Here is a 14,367-nt window from a genome sequence, read left to right as displayed (position 1 = left end):
AAAAATGTGAGAGAGTTCTTAACGAAAAATTCTAAGACATTTGTAAGAATGTTCCTAAGTGTTCAGCAATCAAGGATTGGCCAAGAATCAGCAATCTGATTGTGAAGACCAAACTGTTAGTCATAAAGATTTGAAACTTTGAGGGATGGTAGTACTCACACTGCCTATAATGTTACCAAGGCTCTCCCCAGTCGGCCTGACGGGGGTGCTACAGTGAACAGAAGTACGAAATCGCTCATAACTCCTAAAGCAGGGGTGCTCAGCCCTGTTCCTGGAGATCTACCTTCCTGCAGAGTTCAGCTCCAACCCTGATCAAACACACCTGAACCAACTAATTAGGATCTGTAGCTCTTCATAATTACAGACAGATGTGTTTGTTCAGGGTTGGAGCTAAACTCCACAGGAAGGTAGGTCTCCAGGAACAGCGCTCAAGTGTCTTATGTCATTGGAATCCTCGGCTCACGGTGGACAAAATGCATTTTTGGGTATTTTGGATGTTTTGAAAAACCTACTTTTGCAAACTTGTTCTAGGTTTTTCGCCCAATTGGAACCAAACCAGTGTAGAAAGATTTCTCTGGAGAGTGAATATCAATAATTATCAACAAAAACCTTTGACTTACTGTTGCAAAGGGAAGCCAAAACGTTTGAAAGGGGCGCGGACACTTTTGGTAAAATGTCTATAACTCTTCAATGGAATGAGATATCTCTGTCAAACTCAGAACACTTATGTAAGAGCTCAATCTGAAATCACATCATGGAGCTTGGCTGCTTGGTGGCGCTATAAGAGGGGAAAAAACAAAAATGGCTATAACTACGCAAACATGTGTCCTAACAACATGCAAATCGCTGTTCACGGTCTTGGTCTGAAGTGCCACAAGTGTCTATAAGGACATTTGCGTATCTCAAAAAAACATGACCACCATTGGTTGGTGGGAGAGGTTAACGGAGGCCGATCAAAACGAAACTCGGTGGGCCTGTTTTACTCGTTACCCCAAAGCTCTGAGAGAATGTTGCATGGTTTTATGCACATACGTGCAATATTCATTTCATGTGATAAAACTCCTCATTTCAGACAAGGTCTCTCTAGGTCAATAATTATCCCAAAAAAAAAGTTGAAATTTGCCCTTTGGGAAGCTATAACGGGGTTGTTTAGAAAACCGGCCTGTCCAAATTTACCCAAAATCCTAAAGAAAAACTCAAAACTACGACAGGTGGTTCTAAAAAAACATTCAGTTTTGGGGAAATCGGACCACAAGTGGCGCTATAAGTCGTAAGTTCAAAAAACATATTTCTATGGCAAATTACCTGTATTTGCCAAAAATGCTTTTTTAGGTGGTTAAAGGCTTGCTAAATAATATGTAATGTCTTTTTCCATATTTGCTTAAATGCCTTAAAGTGCTTAATCCCAGTATTTTTTTTTTTTTTTTTTTTACGTCTGAAGAACAATCTAAAAAATTAGAATATTAAAAAAAGTTGTTAATTTTAAGTCATGTTGAAATGATTCAGTGTTGCTCAAGATCTTTTCTTCCATATTGTTATGTACAATCTGTTTGCAAAGAGATTACTGAAAAAGAAAAATATGTAGGGCAGGGACTTTGTTGTTTACTGGATTCTGACATGGTGGATGTTCTTCTGGACAAATCTGATGTTTCTATTATGGCCATTAATAAATTCTTTACAGCTGAATCGAATTTGTTTCATAATGGATGGATTTCGCAACATTGACAGTTTCTGAACTGAACCGAATCAACACTGAACTGCGTTGCACTAAATAATGACACTATTGTCTTTTTAGAGCTGCTTTGCCGCAGAATTTCTTTTGTGTTTAAAGAAGTTTGTAATTGTTATTTTGCTGTTTATTACTGTGAAGCTGCTTTGCTTTGTATAAAGCATAAATGTGACTTGACTTGTACGTGGGTGCAAATGACAGGCAGTTGTTGAGTGTGATCAGGTTCTTTGCTTTCTGTGTGGGTGAAGAGAGTTGAGAATGATCAGGTCTTGGCAAAGCTTGTTCCTTAGAGGGATGAACAGTGTTTTTTGATAAAGATTTCAGGTTTACACGATGGGCATTCGTCCAGGCATTAATACTTACCAGAAATGCAGTGATTCATGAGGATATCTGGTTGTTAAAAGTGAGGATAACGATTTGGCGTAAATGGAGAATGAAAGTGGCCTAAGTACCGAGCCCTGTGGCACACCAGTGGGCATTTGCCGTGGGGACGGCTTGCATCGTGGCAGCGACTTTTGCATGGGCAAGCAACAGTTATATTGTTTTTAGAAAATGTAAAACTTGTTTAATTCAGTTTAAATTTATTTCTAATATTAAAAATAACGTTTATTTTAATGTACATTTTAGCTTTTGGATTTATTTTTTATTTGATTTATTGTTTCAGAGTATTTCTGCTGCATCTCCTCATATGTTTTGGCTTCAAAATATCTTTGAGCTTCCATTTAGGGCATTATATTCCATTTTGGGCTCTTTATATTGTGCAAAATGTGACCCACAAATGAGCATGAACCCTGAAGCAAAACATCTCAAATGACTAGCGCAGTGGGAGGCTGCTCATAAAACACTTCCACACAATCAAACACACACATACACACACATGCTGGCAGGCATCTTGTCTCAAATCTCTTGGATCAAATCATTCTTGAATGCTAAGCAGCACAGTCTGTTGTTTTGTTGTCCATGTTGCTAAGCGACCATCAGCAAGTCAAAGGCTGAAAGAAAAGACAAATCCCGAAAGAGAACGAGACGTGGTGGAGGGCAGGAAATTGCGAGTTTTTAAAAGCCAATCTCTGGTGCTTCTGTGTGGACCAAGGTGCAGTGTTTGCGAAGGCGAAATGTGGGACACAAGGTCTCTCGAGAAGATGGTGAACAGGACGACTCTAAGCACACAGAGAGTGCTCCACACACACATTCTGGGTGAGTGTAGCCTTAATACCACACAAACATATCGTCTCTTCAAGCCTTCATTAGTACGTACCAGGTCACATCTAGGTTCTCCTTCAGTAGTGTAATCTGAATTCCTTCCGAAGGGCAGAACTTTCTCTGCCTTGGACAACCAGAGCAATCAGTGCCATCAACCTCCCCACGTCCAGCCTAATGACTCTGGCATTTACTCCCGCAGTATCTGCTACTTGACTTTTATCTAACAAACAGAAATGCAGAAAGAGAGATCAAAAATTATATATGAGTTCATGCACAAAACGAAAGAACGTTTAGAGAAAAAAATATATATGTGGGCCATTCTACAGAATTGGTGCTGCGTCACAAACAAAAAATGCATTTTATTATCTATTGAAACCCACAATAATATTTAAAATACTAGTAAGCTTAATATATATAAAATCATCATTTAGTGGGTTCTTTAAGTTGGGAGGTGGCTAACCACTAAATTTCAGCTTATGAAAATGGTATTGCAATAATTTTCGTATTTTTTTTCCATTGTTGTTTTTAAATGTATCTTTAAAAATAATAATAATAAAATATATAAAACATATAAATATATATTTTCTTTGTAAATTGTGAAACATTATGTAAAAAAAAAATATGTCCCGTGAGTAAGTGACGTGTGGCCAAGTATGGTGAACCATACTTGGAATTTGTGCTCTGCATTTAACCCATCCAAGTGCGCACACACACACACAGTAGTGAGTAGTGAACAAACACGCGCACACACACACACACACCCAGAGCAGTGGGCAACCATATTGCTATTGCTGCAGCACCCGGGGAGCAGTTGGAGGATCGGTGCCTTGCTCAAGGGACTCGCTTCAGTTGTGGTATTGAGGGTGGAGAGAGCGCTGGTTATTCACTCCCCCCCCCACCTACAATTCCTGCCGGACCTGGGACTCAAACCCCCAACCTTTCAATTACAAGCCCGACTCCCTAACCATTAGGCCATGTGCCCCATGTAGATTGCTCTTATCATTTTGAGGTAAATGTGTTAAAAAGTTAAAAATCTGTGTGTAACATCACATGACATCGTTTCGGTAGTGACAAAAGGGAACACATAATCCTCATATTTGAGAAAACAATTTTAGTACAGTTATGCAATTTTTTTTTTGTATTTTAGTATGTTTTAGTAGTGTTTTAGTATGCGAGTTAAAATTCTGTAATGTGATGTGGTTGCTACAGAAACATTACTGTCATTACTGAAAATGTGCAGTCACTAGCATGGGATGTTTTGTCAAAAATAATGTACACTGAATTACCAGCTAAGATGTTATGATGGTGTTTGGTTCAATGTATATTCAAACTAACGAATCCTTAAAAGATAAGTTTCAGAACAAAAATGTACAGATAATTTACTTACCCCTTTGTCATCCAAGATGTTCATGTCTTTCTTTCTTCAGTTGTAAAGAAATTACATTTCAGGATTTCTCTCCATATACTGGACTTCAGTGGTGCCCCTGATTTTAAATGTCTGAAATGTAGTTTAAATGCAGCTTCAAAGGGCTCTAAACAATCTCAGTTGAGGAAGAAGGATCTTATCTAGCGAAAAGATTGGTCATTTTCTAAAAAATTATAATTTATATACCTATTAACCTCAAACACTTGTCTTGTCTAGCTCTGCGTGAACTCTGTGTATTCCGGTTCAAGACAGTTAGGGTATGTTGAAAAACTACCATGTCACTTTCTCTTCCAACTTCAAAATCGCAGAGAGGGCAAATATTCCAAAACTTTCTAAAATACAATATGAGAATTAACTGCACAATTACTAGAAATGCGTACCTTGGAAATTATACAATTTGCATACATACTAATTTTTTTCAAGACGTTTTCAAATATAACTTTGGACCAATTCTGTAGAATAGCCTATATACTCACCGTAAGGAAAGTCTACTAGCGTAGAAGCTGCTCTTCAGATCTTAAAAGACATTTCACCCAAAGTCTTAAACTAATATTTCACCCAAAAATGAAATTCTATTCACCCTAATGGCTTTGCTGTTCAGCAGTAGAACAACACTAGACCTCACTGACTTTCATTGTGCGGATGAAAAAAAAAAAGTTTTCGAAAAAGTTGGAATGATGTGACCCAATTTTTATTTCTGGGTGAACAATCCCTATAATGGAGTTTTTGGCTGTTTCATCTGTAAATGAATGTGGACATTCTCAGATACTTTAGTCTTAGAAGAATTTTGATGAGAAATACTTGGAAAAAATCGCTTTACACTGCTGGCAAATCTGAGCATAGTTTGAAACTTTTCTCTTCTGAAACTCTAGGAGACATGAGTGTCCTATTTCCACAAAAGGAACATGTGGAAAGACTTAAACCCAAGTTTTCATTTGCTCTCCATTAAATCTTGTCAGTGTCCAGGATAAACGAGTGCGATATTAGAGATAACATTTATGGTTTTCCTTTCCTGCATCTGAGATATTTTCTCATGAGGCATGCCTAAGATCTTTCATTTATAACATATTATTTACAGCCATATGTAATTTTTAAGATTGTGATCAGTTGCCAACTGTTTCATCCATTGACTTTCATGCTCAAACCATGTCTTGTTTCAGAACTAGGAGAACAGTTATGTCCATGGTCATCTCCCAGTGCTACACATGACCACCTAAAATTGGCTCCAAACTTGGTCAATTCGCAGCCTGCGATTGGACAGGAGCAGCCAGACGGCCTCGCCATGCAGGAATTTAAGCAGTTGGCAGAGAAGGAGAAACGCACTGCCCTTAGACTCCAAGAGGAGGTGAATATTTGTTATCCTCAAGTGAACCATGTCGAAAAAGTAATTAATACAGACATATTAGACTGTAACACTGTGTCTCGTGGAATTCAAAAAGCCATATTTCAGTCTCCAGGGGAGCAGTCCGGAGAGATTTTATTAGGACTTGATTAAAACTTTCTGATAAAAAGAGTCGGCTTCTAATTCAACTTCTTTTTCCCTGTCCAGCAGCAGCAACAGCATAATCCTTAACTTCTCTCCTCGCTGCATCCGAGTGTCAGATTTAATGAATGATCCGGTTGCTACTCCAACGCCAGTAGCAGTCAAAGCTTTGCCATTGTGTCAGAGAAATGAGAAGAGCTTTTGTAATAGGGTGTAATTGCTTGTGTAATTGCTCTCCAGGGAAAGCAAGCAGCAGCCAAACTCAGAGATGGCTCTCCTCTTCAAAAGCCCAGTACAGTTGCCCTGCCAACACTGATCATCCATCCTTTTCTTTCTCTCCCTCCCTAACGCCCGCTGTCTCCTTGTGTTCTCTCTGCCTCTCCATCTCCCACTTTCCGGTTTCGCCCCAACATCTTCATCATCTGTTCTTCTCTTCCTCTTTCAATTCATCCTTCTCCGTCCTCCCCATTCGCTTTTATCCATCTTCCTCTGTTTTTCCTCTCGCTGTTCTTTATTTCATCTCCATCACTTCTTCCCCAGAGTCTGCAGGCCCGGTTTCAAGAGGCTCTGCGAGCAAGGGACAGACTGGAGGCTGAAATGAGGCGGGAGCTCCAGGTCGAGCTGCAGGCCCAGTTCAGAGCTCATTGTGAAGGCCTGAGGGCTCAGATGGAGGAAGAGAAGGTCCAGGCCGTAGGGGAGGCCTGCAGGAAGCTGCAAGAACAGCTGCACAAAGAAGCAGAGGAGACCAGAGAGAAAATAATTCACACTGTACGAGAAGAGACACAGGTGTGTTTGTCCATGGTCTTGTTTGTTTATCCTTATTATGGGACATTTGCATCCCACAATAGCTAAATCAGATACACCCACACTGGGGTGACCTACCTTAAGGTCAGCTTCATAAAGGCTGTGATACACTAGGGGCAACAAAAGCTGACTGTGTTGTCGCGTCACGTCGCCTGTGTCTGGGACAAATAGTTGTGCTCAGACACACTGCAAAAAATACAGGCAACAACTAACTGGAACTTGCATTCTGTGCCTTTGTGAGAGGAAATTATTGTTTACAACAGCAGGTGGCAGTAGTCTATATTCGTCAATAAAAAAAGCAACCTAGGCCCATGAAAACACGTAAATGCATTTCTACCTTTATTACATATTTACTGCATGTTTCGTGGCAGTTTCAAAGTGAAATGTCTAGAGAGTGATGCTAAAATACATGTTCAATACTTGACCGTGGCACGTTTTTATTACAGACACATATTGCTGTGTTTTTATTACGCTGCTTGAGGTACGTATCTGCGGCTGTTCAGAATTCAAATATCCGGGTAATGTCGCTATAGGTTAACGCTCTAATCGTGTTGGAAATAGCCCCTACACCAAACCCAGCCCTACACTTACCTGATAGTGTTAACAAATGCACCAATAATATAAAAACACTGGGTAAAGTTAGAGTTAGGTGTGGGGTAGGTTTAGGGGTTAGCATTTGTGTAGCTGTGTCAGAATTGACAAATAAAATCTTTCAAATCAGCTGTGGGGTGGAGTTTGCGCTTAAGTGGATTAGAGGAAAAAAAATTGCGCATGTGTGTCATGTCCCCGTCTGTCAAAGGGAGGAAGCCACGCCCTATTTTGGAGCACCCACCCTGTTTTGGAGTTCCCACCCCCATTTGGAGATCTCCAGGCTACAGTTATACCCCTCTCCAGATTTGAGCTGTTTTGTTGAACTGCAGTTCAGGGTTTGTACTGAAGCACTTTATCACTCATCTCGTGAGCTACCAAGCAAACCTACTAATTAGAAAACTCATGCATATGAAGCTGTATATGTGACGACAACGTTCAAAAGTAACAGGTTTCAAATTGTGCAGGATGTTAAAATTGAGTCATAACATAATATTCTGCAAGTAATTGTTGAAAATTACACATTATTAATCAAAATTCTGTACTTGTAAATCACTCTTTGTGTGAAAAGGAATAAAAGTTATTGGAGTTTTACTGCCTCTAGTGTTCACTGTAAAAAATGACGAACATTAACATTATATCAGTTAATGAAATTACAGTATTTAAATGTAAATTTAAGATAAAACAGTAAAACCTAAAATGTTGTTACCGTATTTTTAACTGTAAAATTCTGGTAAGCAACCACAGTTGCTGGCTTCTTACCGTAAATTTTACATTTTTTTTTTTTTTTAACAGTGTTCATTTCAACTGGAAACTTCAGTGATTCATTTTTTTTTTTCGTTTTGCAGAAATGTATATAGAGGCACGTATTTCCAGTGGGCCTATGCTGAAAAAAGGGAACACAAAACTTGGATTTTGGATATACAAACTATAAACAAAGCAATGCTTGCATAGCATTTTGAATATCAGTGATGCTGATCAGTTAGTCTTTACTTTGTTCATTGCAGACAGCCACATTGCTGTGAAAATATTCACACATTAGAATTCTCAGGTAAAGTATAGTTGTAAAACTAGAAGAGCCATGTGTGTATCCATCGTCACTTTTGTTTTTCTTCTTGAGCAGCGGTTCTCTAATGCCAACTATCACTACACGATTTTAGGCCCGATTTTCACTAGCCGATGGTTTTCTGGAGATAGAAAACAAAAGCATGAAATCTGAGGCAAATTGGTGCTAGTACATGTGAGTGCTGATAGCATAGTCTCAGTGTTTGACCTCTAGTTGTTGATTAAATGTGTAATGTGATGTTTGACATGTAGTACTTTGCAAATCGTGTAGTGTGAAAGGAGCAGCGTTCTGACGACTTTGAAAATCACCATGGTGCCCAAACTCGGTCCTGGAGAGGTGGTGTTCTGTAGAGTTTAGCTCCAACTTGTCTCAACACACCTGCCAGGCAATTTCTAGTATCCCTAGTAAGAGCTTAATTAGATGGTTCAGGTGTGTCTAATTGGGGTTGAAGCTAAACTTTGCAGGACACCGGCCCTCCAGAACCGAGTTCGGGCACCCCTGGTATACACCTTATGCGCCAAAGAAACAAGTGCTCTGCCATCTTTAGAATTCTGGCTTTGAACTTCTGTTTTTGCAGTAGCTCTATCCATGAGGAAGTAAGCCTATGAGAGTGAGCCTTCTGATTCATTATACGCTATAGAGAAATAATGAGAAAAATAACAATGTGAAGTATATGATAAACTGTTTGCACTGCAAACTAGTGTTTTCATAATAAGGCTAATACATTACACAATACATAATATGGTAAGACACACCAATTTGCGATATCAAGCAACAAACAAGCTGTTTTGTACAACTAAATATATCTAGATGCAGATGAGACTGGAAGCCTGACTCATAAAATCTACAAATGGCTGTGCCCATTCTTATGGATAAAAAGGTGGATAGCAATCCAGTAATGAGCCGATGAAGTGAATTTGCATATAACTCACATACATACATATGCAAAATAATAAATAATCAGAGCATACATGAGTTGGTTTGCCAGGTAAAATCAAGTGCAATATATCATTATTTAAATTATGTGTGACATTGTAAGCTATACTAGTCATACACCATACACAATAAAGTTGCATATTTTATTTAATTCAGAAGAAATTGTAAATAATGAAAAGCACTATGTGTGGGTCAGTGATGTGCAGAGTGAAAAGCTGCTGTAGGTTCTGTTGTATGCAAATCAGACAGACACAAATCAGTACTAATCAAAAGTTACTACTGGTTGATTTTACTAATATATCAACTATGTAAATAGCTGAAGAAACAAACTTTGCAAAGTTTAAAATGTGACCTATTAGAAACAAGTAGAGTCGTGAGTCATTCACCTTGTTCATTCCCTTCGTCTGCCTCTCAGGAGTGTGTGAGGAGGTGTGTGCAGGATGCCGAGAGAAGTATTCGTGAGGAGTGCGACATGAAGGCAGAAAGAGAGAAACGGGCCCTACAGGACAAACATGAAGAGGAGATATCTGAGCTACAAAACAGGTAAAAATACACATGAAACTCTCCTCCTGCTCACCCCACCTTCCTGTTGTGAAGCATCTCAGCTATTCTCTTTCTCCTTCCCACCTTTTGTAAATTTCATCAATTTCTCTTTTTATACCTCTCTGCCTTCTCTCTTTTCTACAAGAATCCTAGAATATATATATATATATATTGCTGTCCTCATCAACACTGCTTCTCCACCACTTTGTCTTTCTTTCTTCCTTTTTTTTTTTTTAAATAATGTTTCGAAGTCGTGCATGACAATGCATGTGTGTTCCAGGATACAGCAGCTGCAGGACAGTCTGGAGCAGGCCTGCGGGGAGCGCATTCAGTATGAAGCAGAGTTTAAGGTCAGCCCTTGTAATGAGGTCATCATGAATAAATGAACAGCTCCATAAAGAGACCCGCTTAAATCCAGCATCTGCAACACCCTGCAACAAAATGACGGAATAACAGAACTCTCTCTCTTCCCGTGCCAGGACGTCCTCTGACGTTTGGTTCTTATTAAGCTTAGTTTGTTTTCCCCCGTGAATCTGTGTTCCTCCTTGTCTTAATAGACAACAGTACTGACATTTGACCTTTTGCTTGAGGACAATTCCATCTTTGGTCATTATGATGATCCACCTGTCTAACTAAAATTTAATCAGCATGTTTGTGTGCTCCCATCTTTCTTTCTGTCTTTCAGAAGGTGCAGGCCAGCTATAGGCGCTTTGTGGACTTGACTGATTCCTCCCTTCACTCTGATTACCTTTTAAAACTGCGCAGACTGGGGAAAGAGCCAGGTCTCATGGACACTGCGACACAGACTGATGAGATCACCTCCTAACTGTGATCTTGTGATGCCAGTGTTCTCACATCACACTGTCTGGGTATTTGACATGACATGTGGACAAAGCACTGTCCTCGCTGTACTTTATCTAAACCATTTTAAACATTTGTACACTACCAGTCAAAAGTTTTTGATTTGGAATGTTTTTAAAGAAGTCTCTGCTGCTCACCATAATGAAATGATAATGATTAATACTTTTATTTAGCAAGGATGCTTTAAATTGATCAGAAGTGATGATAAAGACGTTTATAATGTTAAAAAAGGTTTCTATTTCAGATAGAATATATTAGAAATATTAGATGATTTCTAAAGGATCATGACCGGAGTAATAATGATAAAAATCCAGCTTTAAAATCACAGGAATAAATTACACTTTAAAATATATTCAAATAAAAAAGTTATTTTAAACAGAAAATTTTTTTCAACATTTCACTGTACTTCGGATCAAATAAATGCATGCTTGGTGAGCAGAATGCTTTTTTTTTTTTTTTTTTTTTTTTTTTTTTAAAAAGAAAACATTAAAAATCTGACTGTTCAAATACTTTTGGTAGTGTATAAATATTAAAGCTGTGGCATCTAAAATGTACTTTCATTTATATATTTATCTTTACAAACTTTTTTTTAGTTATGACACGTCATCTTTTTCATAATAAATAGAGAATTAAATTATATATATATACATTTTTGCAGTGTTGCAAGATGAAAGTGAGTACAGCACATTTTCTCTGTCTGCATGTAAAATTATAATGTTAAACTAATAAGTTGATCAGATAATATTTTAATAAATAATTCTGCATGTTTAATACCCTGTTAGTCTTATTTTCATTATAGTGCAGTGACTGACACTAGTTATGAACAACATATTAAATATGTAATAATTTCCTGGAGCAGCTTACATGTCTATTTTAATTAACATGCATTGTATGTAATGTTATTCACTGATCCAATCGTATAGTACTAGACATTTTCACTAGAAAATCCAGCAAGATTTTATAATGACAAATTTTATAAAGGCACACAGGTAAATATTACAGGTAAAAAATACAATATTTTTAAAAATTATCCAAAATCGTCTAGTTTTCTAGTCGTTAAAAAGACCTGGTTATCAGATACCTTGCGTTAAATACCATTTTTAATGCCATTTAAAGCCTTTTGATGAATTGGGACAGCATTAAATGTAACATAAATGCGACATGGTTGAAATGGAGGGATTAATCGTTTATATTTGTTATATTAATATTACATAAAGCAACATTAATATTATATAAAATTGATATGGCTGTCCAAAAGGGCGTCAAGATTCGATCTGTAAAGCGTTAGTGGGCTGTAAAATCATTACTTCGCCGCTGGGTGTCAGTGCAGGCAAGGTTTTACTCCTCTGCCCTACGCCTTGGGGTCCCATCAGCAGCGCTTAGTCCATAACACACTTCCTAATTGTAGTTTTCAGATGTAATAGACAGGCATACAAACACAATTAATTAGCGATTTTTCACATACGCATAACGCTGAAAATCACTGCAGTTTCAATTGGACGGTAGAGATATTTATTAAACAAGCTCTTTATCTTCTGCATATCTTACTAAGCCTGTCATTAGTGTCGTTACCACCAGCATGAAATGTTATTACATGCACCGTTACCAGCGAATGCACTGGGGGCGCTGTAGCTCCGTAAGCCGTCGCTTCTGAATGCACAGCGTTGATCGGTGTGATCGGGTGCCAGGGATCACGATCATCATATCAAACGGAAAAAGTAGCAGTCACAAAAATTTACGTGCGCAGAGGCTGTTATTATTTATTTATGGACGTAGAGAATCCTTTACACGAGCACTGGGAAATATGTTTGCATGGTATATGGAGGTGTTCGTGACTGACGTGATTTAATAGCACCTCTACATGCGGAAAAAACAAATCCCCCAAAGAAAAATCCGCTCCGTTAGTGCGCACTCCAGCCGGAAGATGGGATTTTTCTTATTCGAGCGCGCACACCTCCCCTTTCCCCCTCCTCCCCCTCCTCCCCCTCCCCCTCCCCCTCCCCCTCCTTTCTTTCTCTCTCTCTCTCTCTCGCTCGCTCGCTCGCTCGCTCTCTCTTTCTCAAACAACTCAGTCTGTCAGTGTGCGCCGAGCGTTAGGAACAAGTCTCACTAGTCGGATTTGCAGCCAGTGAGAGAGACACATCGAGAGAATCCAAGCAGGACAGACGAGAAATGAACTATCTAATGACTTGCCACATCCGAGCACATTCTCAAATACCCTGCAACCGAGACCCATGAATAAGGATTGCAATATTTTTTTCCACCCTGGAAAATCTGGCAATAATTTTGTCAGTCTCGGCACATTTGCAAATTTGTGTCCATTTGATATGCTTGTTTTTAATTTGCATTAATTAGTTTCGTTTTGCTGTTGTTTTTTTTTTGCGTTAATTATCCGGATTGTTTGCATGCGGAATTATTGGAATCTCAGAGGCAAGCAGGAAATCCAATTGGAGAACTAGAGGAGAGAAAGAGAAGCAGCGAGATCTGTCCAGCATCAACATGTTCTTCTGAAGAGGCGAGGAAAAGCTCATTCCAAACCATCAACCATCTACCATCATCACATTCCTGTCCTATTTCGTTGGAAAACCAGTATGAAGTGGGAGTGAAAGGGGAATGGGAAAGATAGGTCCAGTCTAAAAGCCGCGGAAAAACAATAAGCATCACGAAATACTGGAAAAGTAAACTCTTGCGAGGGAAATTGCAACAAAACGGCTGTGGGAATTGAGTTTTGTCCACGAGCTACTTTTCCCTAAAGACGTTTTATTGTGGAATTCTCTCTTTATAAATCCACACAGACTGCACCTTTGTTTAATCTGTCCTCCCGTGTGTGTGTTTTAGTAGATATCCATGCAGGCTCCCAAAACACGTTGTTCCTGATCACACTGACGGATTCACCTGAAGCACAAACGCTTTGTTCCGAGTCCAGAGATCTCCAGCCTCTGGGAGAGTATCCCGCACAGCTTTGATGGGAGTAAATAGACGGAATTCGGGATTTCAAATGGCGAGTCGGGGCTGTGAAAATGGATTGGGAATTCTCCTGATATTCTTAGTGGATTTACTCGGGATCACGGCGACCAACATGGAGCCCATCTACTGGAATTCCTTGAACAAAAGGTAAGAGGCGCAACTAAAGGCATTGGGCACGGCGTTTATTCCCCGTTTATTTAAGAAGAGCTTTGCGTTGGAGATACCCAACGCCTCGTGTACTCGCACAAATCGTTGAAGGACGGCTTTGAAACGGGGGGAAAGAAAGCTGTTAAGCGCTATTACGCAGACAAGCCCCTTAGTGGATAATCACGAGTCTGCAGAAGTTACGAGCATCAATGTCGCCAGACTAATAAATGCCACATTTCATTGACGGTGTGCGTTGAGGAATTTTACGACGGTAGCCGCCACAGTTATTGACGCTGCGCTGTTTCACTGCCTCTCCTTCAGATACGCTCCAGTTAGATTGGCATGAATTTTAGTTGCTCAACACCAAGTGTTTTTCCGTCCTAATGCCATTTAAACAATGTAACCTTTGTAATACGTTCTTGCTTAACTTGTGAGAACGTGTAGAAGTCCTCAGAGCTGTTTTAGTCACCCGCTTAACTTCTGTCATGACAGCAGCTATTAAAACAAAGGAGCTTGCTCTGCCAAGGTGTAAACTTTAACATTAACATGTCGGCATTTCGTCCACACCGGGCATGTAAAAATGTTCACATGAATTCAAAACCACCTGCACTTAT

The 14,367-nt window shown here is 39.2% G+C and overlaps 2 protein-coding genes across 2 annotated transcripts in view; both read left to right on the top strand.

Annotated features, from left to right (window-relative positions):
* The first annotated feature begins 2,698 nt into the window (after nt 1-2,698).
* On the top strand, nt 2,699-11,107 carry si:dkey-111f13.5 (myosin-9). The gene is made up of 6 exons (XM_051115936.1): nt 2,699-2,926; nt 5,519-5,703; nt 6,382-6,627; nt 9,651-9,778; nt 10,059-10,128; nt 10,464-11,107. Exons 1-6 carry the CDS (start codon nt 2,845-2,847, stop codon nt 10,602-10,604), a joined length of 852 nt encoding a protein of 283 aa, XP_050971893.1. The 5' UTR covers nt 2,699-2,844; the 3' UTR covers nt 10,605-11,107.
* A 1,622-nt stretch (nt 11,108-12,729) lies between these two features.
* efnb3b (ephrin-B3b) overlaps nt 12,730-14,367 on the top strand; it is a 94,922-nt gene continuing 93,284 nt past the window's right edge. Inside the window, exon 1 of the mRNA XM_051115935.1 lies at nt 12,730-13,753. Within this exon, the coding sequence (XP_050971892.1) occupies nt 13,605-13,753 (149 nt within the window). The 5' untranslated portion in view covers nt 12,730-13,604. The remainder of the gene's footprint in view (nt 13,754-14,367) is intronic.

The sequence above is a fragment of the Labeo rohita genome, chromosome 7, assembly GCF_022985175.1.
Source record: "Labeo rohita strain BAU-BD-2019 chromosome 7, IGBB_LRoh.1.0, whole genome shotgun sequence".
Classification (NCBI taxonomy): Eukaryota; Metazoa; Chordata; class Actinopteri; order Cypriniformes; family Cyprinidae; genus Labeo; species Labeo rohita.
Note: the sequence above shows the minus strand (reverse complement) of the source record. Positions and strands in the feature narration are given on the sequence as shown.

Coding starts and splice junctions, on each gene's coding strand:
- si:dkey-111f13.5 (XM_051115936.1), top strand. CDS start 2,845: ATGTGGGACACAAGGTCTCTCGAGAAGATGGTGAACAGGACGACTCTA. Junction 5,704..6,381: donor CCCTTAGACTCCAAGAGGAG/GTGAATATTTGT, acceptor CTTCTTCCCCAG/AGTCTGCAGGCCCGGTTTCA. Junction 6,628..9,650: donor CTGTACGAGAAGAGACACAG/GTGTGTTTGTCC, acceptor TCTGCCTCTCAG/GAGTGTGTGAGGAGGTGTGT.